This window comes from Ranitomeya imitator, chromosome 4 (assembly GCF_032444005.1).
Source record: "Ranitomeya imitator isolate aRanImi1 chromosome 4, aRanImi1.pri, whole genome shotgun sequence".
Classification (NCBI taxonomy): domain Eukaryota; kingdom Metazoa; phylum Chordata; class Amphibia; order Anura; family Dendrobatidae; genus Ranitomeya; species Ranitomeya imitator.
In genome coordinates this window covers 189,174,388-189,192,432 of record NC_091285.1, presented here as the reverse complement: position 1 = coordinate 189,192,432, position 18,045 = coordinate 189,174,388, and the positions used below count along the sequence as shown (strand labels likewise).

At 42.7% G+C, this 18,045-nt stretch overlaps 1 protein-coding gene across 2 annotated transcripts in view; it reads left to right on the top strand.

Moving 5' to 3' along the window:
- UNC5A (unc-5 netrin receptor A) overlaps window positions 1-18,045 on the top strand; it is a 635,513-nt gene that overhangs the window by 320,026 nt on the left and 297,442 nt on the right. For both annotated transcript variants that reach the window (XM_069764183.1, XM_069764184.1), the window contains exon 2: window positions 10,303-10,554. In XM_069764183.1, the coding sequence (XP_069620284.1) occupies window positions 10,303-10,554 (252 nt within the window). The remainder of the gene's footprint in view (window positions 1-10,302; window positions 10,555-18,045) is intronic.

Below are 18,045 nucleotides of genomic sequence, written 5' to 3'. Positions count from 1 at the left end.
GCAAATGGATACAAAATGGAAACTGTCTGTCAAATGAATCCATTTATAAATTGACACATTTGATATTTGTTTGTATCTTTTTTTATTGAGAAGGAATATAAACCAGCTCACTTGTGATGCATAAGCTGAGTTTCGGGAGCACGGACCCGCTGTGTCCAGGCGTGTAGAATCCAAGAGAAGAAAATGTCCAGCTTCACCGAATCCATGAAAAATGTTTTCTTTATTCACAAACTTAAACATGGAGGATACAAACTTCATGATTAAGGGAGCTCAGTCTCCAGAAACGCGTTGAGATTCTTACCCACATGGTTTGTGCTGAAGTTTGTATCCTCCAAGTTTAAGTTTGTGACTAAAGAAAACTTTTTTTCACGGATTCGGTGAAGCTGGACATTTACTTCTCCTGGATCTTTTTTTATTGCAGTTTTTTTTAACTGAATCCATTACAAAAAGGATCCCAAGTAGACATATGAATATAGCCTCAGAGGTTGCACCGACAAAGCAGGGAGGGAAAAAGTCATCAGAGTCAGCAGAAATACGCATTGAACCTTCACCATATTCACCAGGCACCTACTATACCAAAGCTCAGATTACAGTGTGAGGTCATGTATGCACACCATCCGTGAAACATCAGTGCAGCCATCAAGTTTTCCCAAGTGACCAAAGTTCAGGAAAACCGACTTCAGCTGAAGTTTTGCTATCATTGGGGGGCTCTGATGTCTTTTACTCTATACTGTGAAGTATAGAGAGTAGGCGGCTTCTGAGTAGAAGCCCCAGAAGAATAAACTGGTCACTTCTTTAAACTACTTTGAGGTTTCTGAAGATGAAATATGTGCACAGCAATGTAGTTTTGACATTGCTGTGCACTTTGTTAATTTTATGGGAAGCTTTATTGATACTTTTTCTGACAGACTCCGCTCATAATCCACCTTAAATTGACGTTATGTGCACATAGACTATTGAACTGTTGTGTTCCCAATACCATGGTATGGATGGTAGTTAACAGACTTTTTACAGTTCATTATCAGTTTAGTCATAAGTTACTGAGCAGCTGAGGGCGTTGTTCCCTGAATATGAATGCACTGATAATAAAATAAGTAAAGCAAGAGTTCTACTTTAAGATGTGTCCGGTATTTGTATATAACCAGTCCTCATTTCTATCCAACAATCCTTCAGCAGAATGCAGGCTGCCATTTATCAATGCAATTTTCCAGAGGACTGTCTGCATTATTATCAAAATTTGTTTCTTTATACAAAGCAAACCAAATAAAGGTTGGTTTTCACATGACATTTTTGCAGCATTTTGGCATGTTTTTGCTCTGGAAAAAAGTAGTGTTTTACATTATGATACCAGCAAAGTGAATGATATTTCTCATGCACATGCTGCTTAACTTTCCCTTGTGGATTCGAACCATCAGAGCGCTTTTTCGAATCTGCAGCAAGTCAAATCTTTCAGAGTTTTTGTAGTGGGAATAGGGGGAAAACACAAGTAAAAAATCATCAAGAATGCATGAAAAAGTATGTAAAAAAAAAAAGTACAGCATATTTTAAGCAACATTTTTCCTGCCAAAACTCTACTTTTTGGTGCAGAGAAAACCTGCAAAAATGCCACGTGTCAACATATCCCATAGAGGTATGGTTTTTTTGTTCAATTGATATAACAAATTCAAATTTGGAAAACATTTGAAAATGCAAAAAAATTCATTCTGCAGAGCAAAAAATTTTACATTATAGCCACTTTTTGACATGCTAGAATTTGCTTCAAATTTAAAGGGAACCTGTCACCAGGTTTGACCGATACGAGTTACGGCCATCACCTTTCAGGGATGATATACAGCGTTTTATAATGCTGTATATTAACCCCCGATCTGACCTGCAAGAGAAGAAAAATAACTTTTATTATACTCACCTGTGGGGCGGTCCGGTCCGATTGGTGTCACTGGTCTTGGTCCGGCATCTCCCATCTTCTTGCGATGCCACCCTTCTGCTTGCTTCATGTGGATGACGCATCCCCAAAATGAGCATAAGGGCAGATATAGAGCATTATAGAATGCAATATATCAGCCCTGAAGGGTGATGGCTGTAACTCGCATCAGCCTAACCTGGTGACAGGTTCCCTTTATGGATCACCAGTAACCACAGCAATTTAAAGTACAATGTATTTGGCTGAGAATCTCAATCAGGTGCTGCAGACAAAAAAACAGAACCATAGTCCTTTCTTCTGCAAGATTCGCTAGGGTCCCAAAGGTTAGACTCTAATTCACTGTGCGCTGCCACCTGTGATTCTTAGGATCATGAAGTGTGAAGTTGGACCCCTAGAGGTTAGGAATTGATGACGTACCCTTGCGATAAAGCATTTGTTCTCAGAGTGGAAACAACCCTTTAAAAAAATGGTGCTATGAAGACACAATCCGTTTTATACGTAGAAAACAGAAACCATCCCACTTATATCTGTGAACCAGATAATTTAAAGACACGAGATCATCTATATGAAAAAGGAAAAAAAAAACAGGCATTGAAAAGTGCGAAGTGACAAGCAGTGACGACTGGAAGATTATAGCACAGAAATGGAAGAATAAATCATGTTAGACATCACACGGCAACATGTGTATGTTTCAAAATGAAATGTGAATATACTTTCAGATAAAAGAGTCTGTGCCTAAGTAAAGCTAGAGGAGAAAGGCTGCAGATCATTATCGCGTTATTGCTTTATGTGGAGATTCGATTTATGCGCAGGAAAAACAAAAATTATATTGCAAATATTGAATAATGTATTCCCCCATGTCACTTCTAAATGTTATCGGGTGTCACTGTGAAACACAGCTATGGTATATCATAGAGAGAATTTACAGAAAGACATGCTGATGGCCTATCCTTAGGACCGAGACTGTCCAATCTTGGGGGACTCTGTCATGATTCCAATGGCAGGGAATCACAAAAGGACAAGCACGAACGAGCTCTAGGGTGATGGAACCTGAGCTGACCGCGACCCTAAACCTGAACACACAAATAACAATAGCCGGGGAACGTGCCTACGTTGATCCTAGACGTCTCGCACCAGCCGAAGATCTAACTTCCCCTATTAGAAGAAACACAGACCTCTCTTGCCTCCAGAAAAATACCCCACAGAAATAGCAGCCCCCCACATATAATGACGGTGAAATGAGAGGAAGGCACATACACAGTATGAAATCAGATTCAGCAAAATGAGGCCCGCTAAAACTAGATAGCAGAGGATACAAAAGTAAACTGCGCGGTCAGCAAAAAACCCTTCAAAAAACCATCCTGTAATTACTTGAACTCATGTTCCAACTCATGGAACATGAGGAGCAATTACAGCCCGCTAGAGCAACCAGCAGCAAAGAAACAATTATAAGCAAGCTGGACAAGACAAAAATAAATCAAAACGTGGAACAAGAAAATCAAAAACTTAGCTTGTCCTGAAGATTACTGAAGCCAGAAGCTGAGGTAACAAAACACTCTGAAAACCTTGATAGCCGGCGGGGAAATGACAAGAAAGCCCGGTTAAATAGGAAACTCCCAAATCCTAATAGAACAGGTGGACACCAGAGACAGCAGAACACAAATCACCCAGTACCATCAGTAACCACCAGAGGGAACCCAAAAACAGAACTCACAACAGTACCCACCCCTTGAGGAGGGGTCACCGAACCCTCACGAGAACCACCAGGGCGACCAGGATGAGCCTTATGAAAAGCGCGGACCAAATCATCAGCATGAACATCAGAGGCAACCACCCAAGAATTATCCTCCTGACCATAACCCTTCCACTTGACCAAATATTGGAGTTTCCGTCTGGAAACATGAGAATCCAAGATCTTCTCCACAACATACTCCAATTCTCCCTCCACCAGCACCGGAGCAGGAGGCTCAGGCGAAGGAACAACAGGTACCTCATACCTCCGCAACAACGACCGATGGAACACATTATGAATAGCAAACGATGCCGGGAGATCCAAACGAAACGACACAGGATTAAGAATTTCCAAGATCCTATAAGGACCGATGAACCGAGGCTTGAACTTAGGAGAAGAGACCTTCATAGGAACAAAACGAGAAGACAACCACACCAAGTCCCCAACACGAAGTCGAGGACCCACGCGGCGACGGCGATTAGCAAACTGCTGAGCCTTCTCCTGGGACAACATCAAATTGTCCACCACATGACTCCAAATCTGATGCAACCTATCCACCACCATGTCCACTCCAGGACAATCAGAAGGCTCCACCTGACCAGAGGAAAAACGAGGATGAAACCCCGAATTACAAAAGAAAGGAGAAACCAAGGTAGCAGAACTAGCCCGATTATTAAGGGCAAACTCGGCCAGCGGCAAAAAGGTAACCCAGTCATCCTGATCAGCAGAAACAAAACACCTCAAATAAGTTTCCAAGGTCTGATTAGTTCGCTCCGTCTGGCCATTCGTCTGAGGGTGGAATGCAGACGAAAAGGACAAATCAATGCCCATCTTAGCACAGAACGTCCGCCAAAATCTAGACACAAACTGGGATCCCCTGTCAGAAACGATGTTCTCCGGAATCCCATGCAAACGAACCACGTTCTGGAAAAACAGAGGGACCAACTCAGAGGAGGAAGGCAACTTAGGCAAGGGTACAAGATGAACCATTTTAGAAAAGCGGTCACACACAACCCAGATGACGGACATTTTTTGAGAGACAGGGAGATCCGAAATAAAGTCCATGGAAATGTGCGTCCAAGGCCTCTTCGGGATAGGCAAAGGTGACAACAATCCACTGGCTTGAGAACAGCAAGGCTTAGCCCGAGCACAAACCTCACAAGACTGCACAAAAGAACGCACATCCCTAGACCAGGAAGGCCACCAAAAAGACCTGGCCACCAAGTCTCTAGTACCAAATATTCCAGGATGACCTGCCAACGCAGAAGAATGGACCTCAGAGATGACTCTACTGGTCCAGCTATCCGGAACAAACAGTCTCTCAGGCGGACAACGATCAGGTTTACCCGCCTGAAACTCCTGCAAAGCACGTCGCAAGTCTGGGAAGACGGCCGACAAAATCACCCCATCCCTAAGGATACCAGTGGGCTCAGAATTTCCAGGGGAGTCAGGCACAAAACTCCTAGAAAGAGCATCCGCCTTCACATTCTTTGAACCTGGCAGGTATGAAACCACAAAATTGAAACGAGAGAAAAACAGTGACCAACGAGCCTGTCTAGGATTCAGACGCCTGGCAGACTCAAGGTAAATCAGATTTTTGTGATCAGTCAAGACCACCACACGATGTCTAGCACCCTCCAGCCAATGACGCCACTCCTCAAATGCCCACTTCATGGCCAAAAGTTCCCGATTACCCACATCATAATTCCGCTCAGCGGGAGAAAATTTTCTAGAAAAGAACGCACATGGCTTCATCACCGAGCAATCGGAACTTCTCTGTGACAAAACCGCCCCCGCTCCAATCTCGGAAGCATCAACCTCAACTTGGAAAGGAAGCGAAACATCAGGCTGACGCAACACAGGAGCAGAAGAAAACCGGCGTTTAAGTTCCTGAAAGGCCTCCACAGCCGCAGGAGACCAATCAGCAACATCAGCACCCTTCTTAGTCAAATCCGTCAAAGGCGTAACAACACTAGAAAAATTAGTTATAAAACGACGATAGAAATTAGCAAAGCCCAAGAACTTCTGCAAACTCTTAAGAGATGCAGGCTGCGTCCAGTCACAAATAGCCCGAACCTTGACGGGATCCATCTCAATAGTAGAAGGGGAAAAAATATACCCCAAGAAAGAAATCTTCTGGACTCCAAAGAGACACTTTGAGCCCTTTACAAACAAGGAATTAGCCCGCAGGACCTGAAACACCTTCCTGACCTGCTGAACATGAGACTCCCAGTCATCAGAAAAAAACAAAATATCATCCAAATACACAATCATAAATTTATCCAGATATTCACGGAAAATATCGTGCATAAAGGACTGGAAGACTGAAGGAGCATCAGAAAGTCCGAAAGGCATTACCAAATACTCAAAATGGCCCTCAGGCGTATTAAATGCGGTTTTCCACTCATCACCTTGCTTTATTCGTATAAGATTATACGCACCCCGGAGATCAATCTTAGTGAACCATTTAGCCCCCTTAATGCGAGCAAACAAATCAGTCAACAAAGGCAAAGGATACTGATATTTTACGGTAATCTTATTCAAAAGACGATAATCTATACAAGGTCTCAAGGACCCATCTTTCTTGGCCACGAAAAAAAAACCTGCTCCCAAAGGGGACGAAGATGGACGGATATGTCCCTTTTCCAAGGACTCTTTAACATAATCCCGCATAGCAGTATGCTCTGGCACTGACAGATTGAACAAACGACCTTTAGGAAATTTACTACCAGGAATCAAATCTATAGCACAATCGCAATCCCTGTGAGGAGGAAGCGAACTGAGCTTAGGCTCCTCAAAAACATCCCGATAATCCGACAAAAATACAGGAACCTCAGAAGGAGTAGATGAAGCGATAGAAATCGGAGGTGCATCATCATGAACCCCCTGACATCCCCAGCTTAACACAGACATTGTTTTCCAGTCAAGGACTGGATTATGAGTTTGTAACCATGGCAGACCAAGTACTAGAAAATCATGTAAATTATACAACACCAGGAAGCGAATCACCTCCTGATGAACGGGAGTCATACGCATGGTCACTTGTGTCCAGTACTGAGGTTTATTCATAGCTAAAGGTGTAGAGTCAATTCCATTCAAAGGAATAGGGACTTCCAGAGGCTCAAGACTAAACCCACATCGCTTGGCAAATGACCAATCCATAAGACTCAGGGCAGCGCCTGAATCTACATAGGCATCGACGGAAATGGATGATAATGAGCAAATCAGAGTCACAGACAGAATGAACTTAGACTGTAACGTACTAATGGCAACAGACTTATCAACCTTTTTTGTGCGTTTAGAGCATGCTGATATAACATGAGCTGAATCACCACAATAAAAACACAACCCATTTTTCCGCCTATAGTTTTGCCGTTCACTTCTAGACAGAACTCTATCACATTGCATTGTCTCAAGTGCCTGTTCAGAAGACACCGCCAAATGGTGCACAGGTTTGCGCTCCCGTAAACGCCGATCAATCTGAATAGCCATAGTCATAGACTCATTCAGACCCGTAGGCGCAGGGAACCCCACCATAACATCTTTAATGGCCTCAGAAAGGCCATCTCTGAACTTTGCAGCCAGGGCGCACTCATTCCACTGAGTAAGCACTGACCATTTCCGAAATTTTTGACAATATATTTCTGCTTCATCTTGCCCCTGAGAGAGAGCTAATAAAGCTTTTTCAGCCTGAATCTCTTGGTTAGGTTCCTCATAGAGCAAACCCAATGCCAGAAAAAACGCATCCACATTAAGCAACGCAGGATCCCCTGGTGCCAATGCAAATGCCCAATTTTGAGGGTCACCCCGCAGGAAAGATATAATAATCTTAACCTGCTGAGCAGGGTCTCCAGAAGAGCGAGATTTCAAAGAAAGGAACAGCTTGCAATTGTTCCTAAAATTCAGAAAACTAGATCTATCTCCAGCAAAGAACTCTGGAATAGGAATTCTAGGTTCAGACATAGGAGCATGTACAACAAAATCTTGTATATTTTGAACCTTAGCAGCAAGATTATTCAAGCTGGAAGCTAAACTCTGGACGTCCATGATAAACAGCTAAGGTCAGAGCCATTCAAGGATTAAGAGGAGGAAAAAAAAAAAAAAAAAAAAAAAAAATCAGCCAGGCTGCAATTAGGGCTAGGCAGCAACCTCAGAGGAGAAAAAAAAAAAAAAAAACTTCCTCAGACTACTTTTCCTCCTACTTCAGCCCAAACATTTTTGGGCCGGCTATACTGTCATGATTCCAATGGCAGGGAATCACAAAAGGACAAGCACGAACGAGCTCTAGGGTGATGGAACCTGAGCTGACCGCGACCCTAAACCTGAACACACAAATAACAATAGCCGGGGAACGTGCCTACGTTGATCCTAGACGTCTCGCACCAGCCGAAGATCTAACTTCCCCTATTAGAAGAAACACAGACCTCTCTTGCCTCCAGAGAAATACCCCACAGAAATAGCAGCCCCCCACATATAATGACGGTGAAATGAGAGGAAGGCACATACACAGTATGAAATCAGATTCAGCAAAATGAGGCCCGCTAAAACTAGATAGCAGAGGATACAAAAGTAAACTGCGCGGTCAGCAAAAAACCCTTCAAAAAACCATCCTGTAATTGCTTGAACTCATGTTCCAACTCATGGAACATGAGGAGCAATTACAGCCCGCTAGAGCAACCAGCAGCAAAGAAACAATTATAAGCAAGCTGGACAAGACAAAAATAAATCAAAACGTGGAACAAGAAAATCAAAAACTTAGCTTGTCCTGAAGATTACTGAAGCCAGAAGCTGAGGTAACAAAACACTCTGAAAACCTTGATAGCCGGCGGGGAAATGACAAGAAAGCCTGGTTAAATAGGAACCTCCCAAATCCTAATAGAACAGGTGGACACCAGAGACAGCAGAACACAAATCACCCAGTACCATCAGTAACCACCAGAGGGAGCCCAAAAACAGAACTCACAACAGGACTCCCACCGATCAGCTAACTAACTACCTGCCTGTTCTGCCCGCCGCTGGCTCAGAGCGGTCACTGACCACTCCTGCTGACAATTCTGCTGATTCACATTAACAAAGCAGCTCTTCCTCTCTGCTCTGTTGACAGGTCGTAACTGCAGTCGTCATGCTGATTGACAATTTGCTCCCCATCTGACAATCAGCATGACATTGGAATTCATGCCCTGTCGACAGAGCAGAGCGGAAGTAAAGCAGTTGCTCTGTCGATGTAAAGTCATCGGAAGTAACAGAATTGCAGCAAGAGCGATCTGTGATCACTGTGAGCGGGCGGAGGTCAGCGCTGGGTACAACAGGCAGGAAGGTGGCAATTACCTGACTGTAAGTTGTTAGGCCCATAATGAAAAAAAAAATAGTCCTGGATAACCCCTTTAATAATCTTGGTTGCTCTTCTCTGCACTAGTTCAGCTATGCCCTTCTTTTACACTGGAGCACACAATTATACACAGTATTCTATGTGTGTCTTGTATAGAGGCAAAACTATGTTCTTTTATGGTCTATCCTAAGGATATTGTATGCTTTTCTTTAGCTCTGTCCATGGAGTTGATGATTAGATATTTCAATTTTTCCATTGTGGGAGTTAATCCTTTATGCTATCGACTGCTGTCTGGTTTTCAGAGGCCATTGATTCCTATGATGACGGATCAGTAATGTAGCAATCTCCAACTGATCTGGAAATGAGAATCATTTCCAACAGAACAGAGTGTAGTGTTTTGATGTGTAAAACAAGAAACATAGTCACAATAATGACTATGACTACAATAATGAACAGTAATTGGAGCTTTTAAAGACTGTGATAATTATACCGGTAACTGTCACAAGAGGGCAAAGTTGTCCGGAGAGTAAGAGTTTTTTAGCATTGACACTTTCATAATAACTTATTCTTGGGACATTATGGGGGCGTGCGTCCAAATCTCCATACCCGCAATCTCAGTGATGATATCATGACCTTGACATGGGATATGGATAGCTGCAGCAGAAGGGGGTTTATATTAGTGTCGGAATAGAGATGAGGACATGCTCGGACTATTTTACTACAATTGCATTGCATGACACTATTAATGGAGTAAGGTGATCCAGACTGGACATTATATTAGAGTTGTTTCCCATTGGGCAATCAGGCGTTAAATAATAACTACACTAAGGGCTTAGTTTTTATTCCCTATCCTGATGTATATAAAATATATATATATATATATATATATATATATATATATATATATATATATATATATATATATATATACACATAGTGCATATATATACACACACATATATATATATATATATATTCCAGCGGGTACCCTTTATATAGAGCAAATTGAATATTGTACAGCTCATGGGATGCAAACAGTTAAGCGGATGAACAATTTTTAAACCAGTGGCGTGTGAATGTGTAACATGGATATAGTTTAATTTAATGTCCATTGCTTTTAATGCATCTTTTAATGCAACATTTGTCATTGCTTAAAACATGAAAATCAATAGCAAGATGAATATAGCAGTGTAAAATAGCTTGCGGCTTGTAGGTGATTGAGAAAGATAAGAAAAGACGTGGAGCAGTGCTAATGCGTACAATGTGCAGGCAGCAGGCAAGCAATACACTAAATAGCCTCCTCATGTTCTCTGATTTCAGGATGCCAGCAGAGCTCGGGGCCAGTGAATCCTTTCCCCATGCCAATGCCTGGTTCAGCAAGTCTGGGAGGACAAGGAGGGGAATTGTTACCGCACTTTCTCCTAGAACCCACGGATGTTTTCATTGTGAAGAACAAACCGGTGACCCTGAGCTGCAAAGCGACCCCAGCCACGCAAGTCTACTTCAAATGCAATGGAGAGTGGGTCCACCAGACTGACCACGTGATTCAGCACAGTGCAGACCGCAGTACGGGTAAAAATACTCATACACTTCCATTTAAATTGTGTCCATTATAATATAATGACATCATGTATATTTTGTACCGCCAGCTCCCTATACACAATGTCTGATGCCCCCATACACCTGATGGTTCTACGTTGTTTGGATGAAATCTATCTCGCCTGTCTGTCTCTCTCATACACAGGAGCGCTCACTCTGCCGAGTGCTTCTATGTTCTCAATGAGAGAGGCACTGTCAGACTTCTCTGGAGAGAACGAATGGATCAGCAGTCCGAAATCAGACTTGCTGGATCCTTAACTCCCCTGACTATCTTCTGTCCTAGGCTTCCATACCCATGTTGTCCAAAACCCTAAAAAGCATCCGGGTTTGCCCGGTTAGTGACCATTGTGTCCTGAGTGGAAAACAGGAGACAAGCAAGCAGTTATATATTCATTACAAAAATACAAAGTTGGCCCTATTCATTAAGACCAGCGTTGTTCACGCCAGAATTGATGGTGGGGTGTGATGGAATCACAGGCTCCTGATTCACTAAGGGATGCATTTCGCTTTATGAATCAGGCACTTCTTAAAACTGGCGTACACCTTTGCGCACCTCATAATATGCCTAAATCAGTTAGTGACTGAAGTAAGATTTGTGGCATAATGTACGCCACAGATTATCATGCATTAGACAATCGGCTATTGCCATGGCCCATTCCAATCCTGTCCCACCACAGCTCTACACATTTCCACACAACTAACATAAATGGTGTGAAAATGCTAAAAGCCACAACATTTTTGCCAAAATAGAGGTTGGTGACTTTTCAAAGTGTTTTATGCATTAACATTTTGCTAAATAGGGGCCAACAAATATTTCTCAATCTTAGTTTCTTTAAATTCTAATGATTTAACACTCAATTAGGCTATATGTTCTCCATCAATCCAATTATGCTAGTCACACTCTGATCAGAGTTTTGTTCAGAGTAGGATCCAATTTTTTCCTCAGATGTGTACAATAGAAAAAAAGTTTCTCCATCTTCTCCATTCAGTCTGTCAGATGTCATCCATGTGTGGTCCAATGTTTTTCTATGAACCCATAGACATGAATGGGTGAGTGCCATCCTATCATCCATGTGCAGTCTGATGTTTTTCTATGGACCCATAGACATGAATGGGTGAGTGCCATCCTATCATCCATGTGCGGTCTGATGTTTTTCTATGGACCCATAGACATGAATGGGTGAGTGCCATCCAATCATCCATGTGCGGCCCGATGTTTTTCTTTGGACCCATAGACATGAATGGGTGAGTGCCATTCTATCATCCATGTGCGGTCTGATGTTTTTCTATGGACCCATAGACATGAATGGATGAATGCCATCCTATCATCCATGTGCAGTCCGATGTTTTTCTTTGGACCCATAGACATGAATGGGTGAGTGCCATCCTATCATCCATGTGCGGTCTGATGTTTTTCTATGGACCCATAGACATGAATGGGTGAAAGCCATCCTATCATCCATGTGCAGTCCGATGTTTTTCTATGGACCCATAGACATGAATGGGTGAAAGCCATCCTATCATCCATGTGCAGTCCGATGTTTTTATTTGGACCCATAGACATGAATGGGTGAGTGCCATCTTATCATCCATGTGCGGTCCGATGTTTTTCTATGGACCCATAGATATGAATGAGCGAGTGCCATCTTATCCATGTGCGGTCCGATGTTTTTCTATGGACCCATAGACATGAATGGGGGAGTGCCATCCTATCATCCATGTGTGGTCCGATGTTTTTCTATGGACCCATAGACATGAATGAGCGAGTGCCATCCTATCATCCATGTGTGGTCCGATGTTTTTCTATGGACCCATAGACATGAATGATCGAGTGCCATCTTATCATCCATGTGCGGTCCGATGTTTTTCTATGGACCCATAGACATGAATGGGTGAGTGCCATCCTATCATCCATGTGCGGTCCGATGTTTTTCTATGACCCATAGACATGAATGGGGGAGTGCCATTCTATCATCCATGTGTGGTCCGATGTTTTTCTATGACCCATAGACATGAATGGGGGAGTGCCATTCTATCATCCATGTGTGGTCCGATGTTTTTCTATGGACCCATAGACATGAATGAGCGAGTGCCATCCTATCATCCATGTGTGGTCCGATGTTTTTCTATGGACCCATAGACATGAATGAGCGAGTGCCATCCTATCATCCATGTGAGGTCCGATGTTTTTCTATGGACCCATAGACATGAATGAGCGAGTGCTGTTCAATTATCAGATGCAAATCGGGCATGTTGCGATTTTTTTTCCTCAGACCACTAGGTTTGAGGAAAAAAATGGACTTGTGCACTGCCACATTGAACAGCACGAGGACAAGTGCTATCAAACCACAGATAGAACTCGTCTGATCTTTTGTACAAGCCCTTAATATGCTTAATTAAATGCCATATTATAAAGGTATTCTTTTCTAGGCATATTGCTTCTATCTCCATAGCACAGTGCCATATGGAGACGACATATTGCAGCCCACAAAGTGCCTATGGCTCCGCAGTATGAGGCTGTGGGGACATGGGCTCAGCCATACAGGCCCTGTGTACTCACTTTACCCTTTTCACAAGGCCTAGTGCAGTGGATTACTGTTAGTGCTGGTTCCATAGATCCATACTTTATAGATCTTATATACTCAGTGGAATTACAGGCACTATTTGTTATGTTTTTTAAATATATTTTGATATCTTTCATTCCAACGCGACATTTTACATCTTAAATTGAAGAATGTAAATGATAATAGTACTTACTATTATCTAAATCTTCTAACTCTTCTAGACCCATAGTAAAGAAAGAAATATTAGAATAACACCAACACGTGAATATACTGTACATTAGAATTCCTTATATCATTTAGGAAACTATAAAACCATTCAGTTGTATAATGCACATTATTCAGCTGAACAACAATTTTACAATCTTTAAGACCACCAAGGTTTTAATTCACACTAGTGTCAATGGGGGCTTCACTCCCTTCAATAATGAACCACTACACATATACGGTATATGCTTATTATTCTGTGTCACTAGCCATCACAGCCAATTAGCTTGCCTACAGCAGGTGTAAAAAGCCCCAATTTCTGCACCGGATTACTGGGTTATCTGTGTATACCCTTTCCCCCTCTCTGGAAATTGGCTGCATTACTGAAGGGTTTTTATTCCCCTGAGTAATAGATGAGTCTTCCAGGCATCGACAGTTCAGTCTCTTCTTTTATATATTATCCCCCCCACTCCATACGCACAAGCAGCTCCCACCGCTCGTTCTCCTTACAATAGGGAGAAGAAGACAGAGGTTCATGGCTCGGAGCTTGACAGTTGACAGTAACTGGGAGCCATGCCACTAGGCTTTGCAATTTTTCTTTATCATATTTCACAATGCTATACTGAGGAGAGAAGAAAATGAGGGGAAGGGGTGAGCAGAGGAAGTAACAGGTTTTTGTTTTTCTCTTTTGTTAATTAATTAAACTCTAAATAAGACCATTCCGCTGCTCACTTGTAATGAGCCTAGAATAAAAGGCAGGCAGAAGAAAGCTAGGCATAGAGGATATAGGGCACAGCAGCTACCTCTCGCCTTTTTCCTATTATCCTATTACAAAAGACTTTAAGGCAAGCAGCCGGTGGATGTTGAATAGTTCGCCTGCACCCGCTTGATAAACCTGGGCCCTTTCCTTAATTAACAATTTGCAAAAAATCAAACCAGAGAATAGAAATTCCCCATACTACGCCATCTTAAATATTTCTAGGAACCGAATAAACTATTTCATGGATTGTCACTATATGTTTTATTTTAACTTTTCAAATAGTTTGGGGTTTTTTTGTAAAAAAAAATCCTGTGTTTTTTGCATCCAATTCCTTTACAGAGTTATGTGATAATTATGCAAACTAAAACCAAGAATATATTCATTATTATGGAGACTGCAAACATTAAACATTAAGGTCCTTAATGGAGTATTCCCACCAACAAAATTAATTTTAACAAACATTTTAATCAATAGATCTTTTAATAATAATACGTTTCTTAATTGAGTGTTTTTTTTAAATGTTCCTGTGCTGAGATAATCCTAAATGTGCCCCTGCTGTGTACTGTGTAATGTCTGTTTCTGAACTTACAGGGACATGGTCTGATCATACCACAACTCCTGGGGAGGAAGTAAAAGAGAGTATTCAGACACTACTGCACTGAATCACAGCTGATTATTTCTTTGCGATAAAACATTGCTTAAAAATAGTCAGTGAAATGGTTTGCTTCACAAAAAGAATCAGCTGTGATTTTCTACTGTCCTGCCTGTATATTTGTGGCACCCCAGGAGTCCGGTTGCCACAGGGGCATTGCCTCCCTCACAGGGAGTGATGTCATGCCTGGAAGCAAGAAGGGATCTCCTTAGCAGGTAACACAGCATGCAACACCTTTCCTGACTCCAGACAAGAAGGGGGAGCTCTAACCCAGTTTGCAGGGGAGCTTCCCTATAAGTTCTGGTCTGGAGGCGGGGTTAGCTAGTGTGTGTCAGGGAGCAGACAGTGAAGGAAGAGGAGGCAAGAAGTGAGGAGAACCTTGGGGATAGGAGATGCACTTGAGCTCACCCCAGGACTGAGCGACGAAGATTGGACACCCGAGTCCATGGTTCTGTGGGAACTGCAACCAAATCCAGAGGACAGGAGATTGCAGGTCTCCTGGCTCCAGCTGACACCCGAAGGCACAGCCGCATACCAGAGCCCGGAGTCACCACGAGGAAGTGACACCTGGAAAAGGCTTGATCTGTCTGCCATATAGGTAGTGTTTCACTAAGTGGACAGATCGAGAGAGGGATTTGATGAGAACTAAAACCACCAAGCACCCAGAGAACAGCGCAGCAGGGAGGCCTCCAACCCCACTTGACTAGGGGATCCTGAATTGCTTCCAGGCTGCCCGGATCTCCATCATCAGCTGTGACTTGTGCCCCGGACAGCACCTGCAACCTGGGATTAAAGGTAAAGAAAACTGCAACCCTTGAGTCCTCTAGTTATTCCTACACTCTCAGTCCTGCACCCCAACATCCACAAGTCCCTTACAAAACTATATCAATAGCCCTGGGGCCCTGCTCCGCCTGTGGGGAGCAGAACCATCCCAGCTGCATCGCCATCATCCCTAGTGGTCCCTTTAAGCAGCATCGGCCATTCCTGGCTAAGTATCACAGGTGGCGTCACGAATAATTCCCTTTTCCTATATAATCTTTCTTCCTTTCCATCATCCATCCATTTTAATTGTGTGCCCAGGGCCACAGATCTGGACACTGCTGCCGTGACCACCCCTTTAAGAACCGTCCGACTTGTTTCCAAGTACCCCACAGCCCTAGCAGGTGTTGCATTTCCTCCTTTGTTTCCTCCCCTGCCCAGGAGCTGTGGTATGATCAGACCATGCATACATTTATAAGATTATCTCAGCATAGGAAAACATTTTTTAATTTATCCAGCTGTGTAAATTATTATTCCAAGATCTGTTAATTAAAATGTATTTTGTTCTTGGAAACTCCCTTTAAAAGAGGTGATAAATGTATGATCATTGGGGGCTGCACTAGAACATCCACCGATGAGTATAATAGAGGGCTCAAGTCCCAATTCTAGAGGAACTGTATATAGGAAGTCATGGCAAACCGATGGTCTAATAAAATAACGTGGTGCAGGTAGATGTCATTGCAACAGAGGAATAAAAGGAAACTCAAACAAGTAGTCTGGTTCACCCTCAGGTTCCTGCCAGTCTAGTGTGTGAATGCTTTACTTATACAAAGGTAGATCAATATGCCTCAATGGAGAATTGCTAAGTCACGTCAAGTCACATATACAAGTTCAATTAATTTCTGTGAGCTTATTCTTATCATCATAAACAGACTACCGCTTATGACGTTTACAGTTCTGATGGTATCAGCTTGTTTTCGACCTTTTCTTGGCATTGGCAAGGAGTAGCTTGGAGACAAGCTATGTGAGGTAACATTTCCTTCTCCTTCTTCATTGCACACAAAGAAATTCAAACACAAAATAGAGTCTAGATCGAACGACTCTAAAATGGCTGCTGAGCCAGAGTTGGACTGAGGTGTCCCTCATCAAGAGCAATGGTTATAAATGGACCCTGCCACTCCATTCGTCGTACACTGACTGGGGTGTCTCTAACTCTCTATCAGTGCCATAGACTTTCACTTTGAATTTGCCGACTTTTCAAATTTTTCCTTCCAAAATGTGGAGTTGTTGTGAATAAATCTGAGAGAACTTTAATATTAGAAAGCATGTAATTGGTCGTAAAGTAGAGATAGGGGAAAGGATAGAAAGGGAGAGAAAACCCAGCTGGCTATTAAAGATTACACTGTATAAGAAAGAGAGGACCTTGCTGAAAATAAGAGCTTACATTATACAGGAGAAAAAGAGAGAGGACCTCGCTGACCATAAGTGCTTACACTCTACAGGAGAAAGAGAGGACCCCAGTGATCATATGAATAAGAGCTTAGATTCCACATAGAGAGAGAAGACCCCACTTACCATAAGAGCTTACCTTATACAGGAGGGAGAGAGGACCCCACTAATACGAATACAAGCTTAGACTGTACAAAGAGAGAGAGCGTATCCCAATGACCATAAGAACTTAAGCTCAACAGGAGCGAGAGAGAGAGAGAGAGGACCCTGCTTACCATAAGAACATACTCTGTATAGGAGAGAGAAGACCCCGCTAACCATAAGAGCCTACATTATACAGGACAGAGAGGGAACTACGCTCATAATAAGAGGTTACACACTACAGTAGAGAGAGAGGACCCAGCTAACCATAAGAGATTATTCTCTACAGGAGAGAGAGAGGTTTCTGCTAACCATAAGAGCATGCACTGTATAGGAGAGAGAGATGACCCTGCTTACCATAAGAGCTTACACTCTATAGTAGAGACTTACCCAGTGACTCTGAAGATGGAAACGACTCTGCTGTACAAACTGTTCCACACTGGAAACCACTGATCTGTGATGACCCAGGAACTGACCACCACTGTTCAAGTTATAATAATCTGCTAGATGCTATAGCTGCAGAGCATTATGGAGAAGCCCACGTGGCAACACAAAATGATGTTTGTCTGGTCTCTAATGATGCCTGGCAAGCTTTCTTTTTATTCAAATCGAATCTCGAAAGGTTTGAATTTTTGTGACACCATGAATTTCAGGAAATTAAACAGGAACTTGCTCCTCCACAGATAGATCCGCTCATCTCTATCCAAAGCCTCTGGTAAGTCGATGAATGCCAATACTGGGTATCATGTCCCTGTGTGTTTTTAGTGGGAAAGCCTATTAAAAAGGTTACTGAACTACCAGTATACAATCCCTAAGGGCTCTTTCACACATCCTGATATTTCTGGTACTGGAAAAAACAGTAGGAGAGATATCAGAGTCCGTGGGTACGTGTGTGTCATGCGTGTGGCATACGTGTGGCAACTGTGTGGGTGCCA